This window comes from Pteropus alecto, unplaced genomic scaffold (genome assembly GCF_000325575.1).
Source record: "Pteropus alecto unplaced genomic scaffold, ASM32557v1 scaffold175, whole genome shotgun sequence".
Taxonomy (NCBI): domain Eukaryota; kingdom Metazoa; phylum Chordata; class Mammalia; order Chiroptera; family Pteropodidae; genus Pteropus; species Pteropus alecto.
Window position 1 is genome coordinate 940,526 of NW_006437739.1, and position 7,871 is coordinate 948,396.

General features: G+C 32.8%; 1 protein-coding gene across 2 annotated transcripts in view; it reads right to left on the reverse strand.

Moving 5' to 3' along the window:
- Window positions 1–7,871, reverse strand: part of POF1B (POF1B, actin binding protein) — a 79,017-nt gene that overhangs the window by 23,037 nt on the left and 48,109 nt on the right. For both annotated transcript variants that reach the window (XM_006914779.1, XM_006914778.1), the window contains exon 7: window positions 7,202–7,332. In XM_006914779.1, the coding sequence (XP_006914841.1) occupies window positions 7,202–7,332 (131 nt within the window). The remainder of the gene's footprint in view (window positions 1–7,201; window positions 7,333–7,871) is intronic.

Sequence of the window (7,871 nt, forward strand, 5' to 3'; positions counted from 1 at the left end):
TAGAGCAGGGAGCTAGAAAGGTCAGTGTGTATTACCATTTCCATTCAGCACTGGGGGATGGTGGCTAAAATTACATTGCGAAAGAAAAACAGAGTGGCACCCGCAATATACAATCTTACCTTCTAGACAGGAAAATAATGTAAGAAGGACGACAAAAATAGAAAGAAAAAGGGGAGAGAGGGAAGGAATGAAGAGAAAGGAACTGACAATCTTATGTAAAACAGAAACAAACACCAAAATTCTGAGACAAGTGTTTACTGATGTGGAGACACAAGCTTTTAAGCTTTTTTTTTTTTTTTTTTTTTTGGTATTTTTAGCTACTCTAGGAATGAAATCCAAAGCTTTGCAATGCTTAATTACACATTTATGTCATCAATATATATTTATCAAAACACTTAAGTGAGAAGAAGTTATTTCAAAACCCCAGATAACACAATTACCTGGATGATCATTATGAAATAATTGAACTTTCTTGCTTACTTTGTCTAATTTTAATTAACATGAAACTAATAAATTTGGAATATATTTAACTCCCATTCTATAAACCTTTATTAAGTACCAACTTTGTAAAGGCCATGTGCTCTGAACTGTTTTGGGGCAATATCAAACATGAATATTATCTTGCCCTGTATTTCATATAAACATAAATGTTCCAAGGCAAAATTTGCACAATGTAAAATTAGTTTAAATCTTGTGACCTTTCAAATTTGATGATTCAAAAAATTGATAATTTCTTTAATTTTTCAGCAATATGTTAGACAATTTGGAGCTATATATCTAATATCGAAAGTGTAAGTGATTTGCCTAAGGAGAAAAGGTTCTCAGAGTATGGGTTCTGGTCCCAGATTTTGCCATGTTTGTGGTCTTAGGTCAATGGTTCTCAAACTATTGAGCATGTATCAGAATCCTCTGGAGGGCTCGTTGCTGGGCCATCTATCCAGTTTCACATTCTGTAGGACTATTTCCAAGTTCTCACATGATGCTAATGCTGCTTATAAGTACATGTCTTGAATCTCTTATTGCTTATAAAAATTTATGAGATAAATATTATTATTATAATGTCTGTTTTATAGATGAAAAAACCAAGATACAGAGAGGTTAAAAAACTTACCTCTAGAATGTAACAAAGGCTGGGACATGAACTCAACATATTAACTCTGGATCTAGAATCAGAATACTTAAGACTATGTCTATATGCTCTTGATTTTACAAAGTGATACTTTGATAAAAATATTCACAGGGCATAATTAATGAACATAAGAGGAATACCTAGACCAAAATTAGTATCTTTGAAAGGTTTGCAGAAAAGCTAAGGCATAGTTTATAAGTAAAGAGTACTCAAAAATGTTTGAATTCATCTCAAGCACTTAGTAGCTATTTGACCTTAAGTTAATAACTTATTCTCTTTTGGTCTTCATTTGAAACAGTCTAAGGTTACTGTGCAAAGAAGATAATATAGAAAAAATGCAAAGCACAGTGTCTGGCACATAGTGGACACTCAATAAATAATTGACTACTCAGAGTGACAGAAAAGATTTTAAGGTAGTGACTTATGCAAATGATTGAATGTATGAAATAGGTGTTGATTAGTATAAAACAATAGTGAAAGTCTAGCTAAAGATGGAAATCATGCATTTATAATGATCCCAATTCAAATTTGGCTTCAGAACACACCAGAGCACCATCTAATTAGTCCACAAGCAGAACACTCAAAGGGTGTTCTTGGCAGGCACCAAAAACTGCTGGGATGAGTCACACTCTGTGGGGTCAGACCCAGCACAGCAGTTCATACACTGTGGGCATGGCTAATCCTCACAGCTAGTCAGCCTGAAGGTCAATACCACCCACTGACATGTCAACATCAATCAGGGCTCAACTACAAGAAGAGGGCACACACAATCCACACAAGGGACACTCCTGGAGCATCTACCTCAGATGATCAGGGAGTCTGTGTGCCAGTGGGCCCTATGGACACCGACTACATAAAACCAACCTGCCAAGACTGAGAGATACAAGAGATTTACTTAATACATAGAAACAAACACAGGGAGGCAGCTAAAATGGGGACACAAAGAAACATGTCCCAAATAAAAGAACAGGAGAAAACTCCAGACAAAGAACTAAAAGAAAATGGAGTCAAACAATCTACCAGATACAGAGTTCGAAACACAGGTTATAAGGATGCTCAAGGAACTTAGTGAGGCCTTCAACTAAGAGACAGTAAACAAAAAGAATATAGAAAACAGTAAAAGAACCATTCAGAAATGAAGAATACAATAACTGAAATGCAAAATGTACTAGAAGGAATTACAATAGATTAGATGAAGCAGAGGATTGAACTGATTGGAAGATATAGTATCAGAAAGCACCCAATTGGAACAGCAAACAGAAAAAAAAAATTCAAAAAAACATGAAGACAGATTAAAGGACCTCTGGGACAACATCAAGTGTACCAACATTCACATCATACAGGTACCAGAAGGGGAAAAAAGAGAGCAAGGAATTGAAAACCTAATTAAAGAAATAATAACTGAAAACTTCTCTAACGCAGTGAAGGAAATAGACATTCAACTCTAGGAAGCACAGAATGTCCCAAACAAAATGAACCCAAAGAGGCCCATACCAAGACATATCATCATTAAAATACAGAAGGTTAAAGGCAAAGAGAGAATCTTAAAAGAATCAAGAGAAAAGCAAGTGGTTACCTACAGGAGAGCTCACATAATACTGTCAGCTGATTTTCCAACAGAAACTTCGCAAACCAGAAGGGATTGGCACACACTATTCAAAGTGATAAAAAGTAATGACCTACAACCAAGATTACTCTATCCACCAAGGCTATCGTTTAAAATTGACGGAGCTATAAAGAATTTCTCAGGCAAGAAAAAGCTAAAGGAGTTCATCACCACCAAACAGTATTACAATAAATGCTAAAGAGAATTTTTTAAAAAGGGGAAAGAACATAAATATGAATAATAAAATAACAAGAACTATATACCTACTTTAAATGTAAATGGAGTAAATGCTCCAATCAAAAGACATGAGATAGTTGAATGGGTAAGAAAACAAGACACATACACATGCTGTCTACAACAGACCCAAGTCAGATCGAAAGACACACATAGACTGAAAGTAAAGAAATGGAAAAAGATATTTCATGGAAAGAGAAACAAACAAACAAAAAAAAACAAATGGGTAGCAATACTTATATAAGATAAATAGACTTTAAAACAAAGGTTATAATAAGAGACAAAGAAAAGCATTTTCATAATGATAAAGGGATGAATCCAACAAGAGGAAATAATCCTTGTAAACATATGTGCACCCAATATAGGAGCATCTAAATATTTAAATCAAATATTGACAGACATAAAGAGAAAGATAGACAGTAATACAGTCATAGTAGGAAACTTTAACACCTCACCCCAGTGACAACAATGAATAGATCTTCTGGACTGAAAATCAACAAGGAAACAGTGGCCTTAAATGACACATTAGATCAGATGTATTTAATTCATATTTTTAGAGTATTTCAACCCCAAAAAGCAGAATATACATTCTTTCAAGTGCAAGATAGACCACATTTTAGGCCATAATAAATATCTTAATAAATTTAAGATGATTGAAATCATATCAAGCATCTTCTTCGACCACAATGGTATGAAACTAGAAACAAATTACGAAAAAAAAAAAAAAACCAAGAGCACACAAACACATGAAGTCTAAGTAACATGCTCCTAAACAATGAATGGGTTAACAATGAGATCAATAAACTTTGAGACAAAGGAAAATGAAAACACAATGACCCAGAATCTATGGGACATGGCAAAAGCAGTTGTAAGTGGGAAATTCATAGCAACACAGGCCTATCTCAAGAAACAAGAAGAGTCTCAAATAAACAATCTAACCTTACATCTAAAGGAGCTATCAAAAGAACAACAAAGCCCATATTGGGTAGAAGGAAGGAAATAATAAAAGTCAGACTGGAAATATTGAATAGAGTCTAAAAATATAATACAAAAGATCAATGAAACAAGAGCTTGTTCTTTGAAATGCTAAACAAAATTGATAAACCTTTAAACCATATTGTCAAGAAAAAAGGAGAGACGACCCAAATAAACAGGAGAAATGACAACTGACACCACGGAAAAACAAAGGTTTATAAGAAAATACTATGAACTATTTTATGCCAACAAATTGGACAATCTAGAAGAAATGGATAAATTTCTTCCTAAAAACAAAATTTTCCAAGACTGAATCAAGAAGAAACAGAAAATCTGAACCAATTGAGTACTATTAATGAAATCAAATCAGTAATCCAAAAAAAAAAAAAAATCCCCAAAAAACAAAAGTCCTGGACCAGATGGCTTTACAGGTGAATTTTACCAAATACTTAAAGAAGAATTAACACCTATCTTTCTCAAACTATTCCAAAAATTCAATAGGAGGTAAGGCTCCCAAGCTCACTTAATGAGATCAGCATTATCCTGATTAAACCAGGCTAAGACACTACAAAAACAATTATAGGACAATATCCATGATAAACATAATTTCAAAAATCCTTAACAAAATGTTAGCAAATGGAATTTAGCAACATATTAAAAAGATCGTACACCATGACTAAGTTAGATTTATTGCTGGAATGCAAGGTTGGTTCAATATTTGCAAATCAATTAATGTGATATACCCCATTAATAAATTGAGAGATAAAAATCATATAATCATATCAATAGATGTAGAAAAAATATTAAAACTGGCCAAAGTACCCAAAGCAATCTATAGATTCAATGCAGTCCCTATCAAAATACCAATAGCATTTTTCACGGAACTAGAGAAAATAATCCTAAAAGTTATAATGGAACCATAATAAAACCCTGAATAGCCACAGCAATCTTGAGAAAAAAGAACAAAGTAGGGGGTATCACACTACCTGATATTAAACTATACTGTAAGTCTACAGTAATCAAAACAGCATGGTACTGGCATAAAAACAGACACATGGATCAATGAAACAGAATAAGGAGCCTAGAAAGAAACCCTCACCTCTAAGATCAGTTAATCAATGACAAAAGAGGCAAGACTATACAATGGAGTAAAGACTGTCTCTTCAATAAATGGTGTTGAAAAAACTGGACAGATACATGCAAAGAAATAAAACTGGATCACTTTCTTACATGATATACAGGAATAAACTAAAAATAAATGAAAGACTTAAATGTAAAACTCAAAACCATAAAACTCCCAGAAGAAAACATAAGCAGTAAACTCTGACTTCATTCTTAGTAATATTTTTTGATATATCTCCTTGGGCAAGGGAAACAAAAGAAAAAATAAACAAACGTGACTACATCAAACTAAAAAGTTTTTGCACAGCAAAGGAAGCCATCAACAAAGTGAAAAGACAACCTACTAAATGGGAGAAAATATTCACTAATGATATATCTGATAAGGAGCTAATATACAAAATTCATATAGAACACATACAACTTAACACCAGAAAAAAAACAACAATCCAATTAAAAAAATGGATAGAGGACCTGAATAGATATTTCTCCAAAAAAGGACATATGAAAAGGTGTTCAAGGTCACTAACATCAGAGAAATGCAAATTAAAACCACGAAATATCACCTCACATCTGTCAGAAGGCTTATTATCAATCAACAAACAAGTGTTGTCAATGATGTGGAGAAAAGGGAACCCTCATGCACTGTTTGTGGGTTTGTAAATTGGTATACCCACCATGAAAAATAGTTTGGAAGTTCCTCAAACAATTAAAAATAGAACTACCTTATGACTCAGCAATTCCAAGTATGGGTATTTACCTGAAAAAATTGAAAACACTAATTTGAAAAGATATAGTACTCCTATGTTCGTTTCAGCATTATTTACAATAATGAAGATATGGAAGCAACCTAAGTGCCCATCAATAGATGATTGGATAAAATAGTGCTACATACATACAATGGAATATTATTTGGTCATAAAAAATGAAATCTTACCATTTGTGACAACATGGATAGACCTAAGTGACTAAACTAGTCACAATACTAAGAGAAAGAAACCAGTGTAAATAAAGCATCCCTCATGGAGCCCTCTGTATTCTAGGGGTGGTGGTGGTTGTGTACTGGATGGAGGAGATGGCAGAAAAAGAACAATAAATAAAGCAGAGAGCTAGACTAATCCAGAGTTTGGATTTTTCTAAGTAGGAGTGACAATAAGATAAGGAGGCAAGGCAGTTGAGGATGATGACAAGAGAATAGTTGCAGTCATGAATTTTTATAAAAGAAAGAAAAGTCATGGAGGAAGGAGTTGATAAATGGAGAGAAAAAGATGTAATAAATGGAGATAAAAGAGAGGGACAACAGTTTAGAGATCTGTAAGAAGTACAAGAATTTAGTTAGTCTGAACTAGAAAAAAGTTCCACTGACTTTCTCCTCCAGATTTTTATGAATTTGTGGTACTTTTGTAGATTTAGTCTGATAGATGACCACATATATAATGTGGCTATGTAGTAGAGGGCAACTTTGTGGTGTGGCTTATGGAATTCATTTCATGACATAATATGCTTTCATCTACACATGAACTTGATAATTGTTTATTTGTATATATATAATTATAAATGATTTATTATACATTATTATATAACATACACATTTGTATTTATATTTATATAACATATTTGACATATATGTAGACTGGGCAGGTCCTCAGAAATCACCCTTTATCTGTAGAGCACATTTATAATGCATTACGATGCATACTGAACTCTGGCTTTCATATGTTGAGCAAATATCAGTGGAATATAAACGGTAATGTGTTAGCAGTGAGATTCTATCATATATTATCAGCGTAATATGTTAAAAGAAATCACTGTATATCATGCATTTTATGAGCTCCGTGCCCAAGAGGTTGCATTTGCCATCAAAGTACATTACAAAAGATGATATGCAGAATTCTTTATTGATCTTTAAAGGGCTGGTATGGTATGATCTATCTGATGATTTTCATAAAGTACATTAACTCTTAAAATGAGACATTTGCTTATATCTGCTTTTATAGTTGCATTGTTTCCCCATTAAAAGTACTAGAGTTTTGCTGTGAATCTAAAACTGCTCTAAAAATAAAGTCTATTTAAAAATACTAGAGTATTGTAAAATGTTTGGTAGTCGCAACATCAAGGCAAATGAATATTTATCATACCTTCCTCCAATTCTCTGCATATGTTCTAATAAACAGTGATATAGATCCGTATTTTTACGGCTTAGATCAGCAAGTAACTCTCCAAAATATTTGGGGTCCAATTTTTCAGGGCCATCATCCTGAATTATCACCTGAAGAAAACATCAATCACAATTATAAACAATATTAAGTGTTTCTAAATTCACACGTTTTAATGTGAAATGAAAAAATTGAAATAACTTATTAATACAAGTAACTATGAATCAAGCCACTAAAATTTCTTTGTATCTGGGGTTTACATTTTTTCGGTACGAGAGTAATTTAAAGGAAAAGCAACATTGCAATAACATTTTCAATTTCATTTCATTCAAATCTAAGTGACCTAATGAATGCAAAGCATGAATAATTTATATAAAAATTCTTGAATATATATGCTTAAATAAAACAGTAAAACAAGTAAATAAAAATCTCTGAATTGCCCATCATCACATGGCTGGCCCACTTGTCTCCTGTTGGAAAAGAAAATATGAATTATTTGAATTATACTGACTACAGAAGAATTAATTTCATTTGGATTTGCATCTTCTCAGCGAAAATCAGCTTGAATTATTAGTATATCTTAAAGTTAAATTAAATAAATATTCCCAATTCAATGTGCTTTTATGTATTTTTTGTTGAATTCCCTTTAATG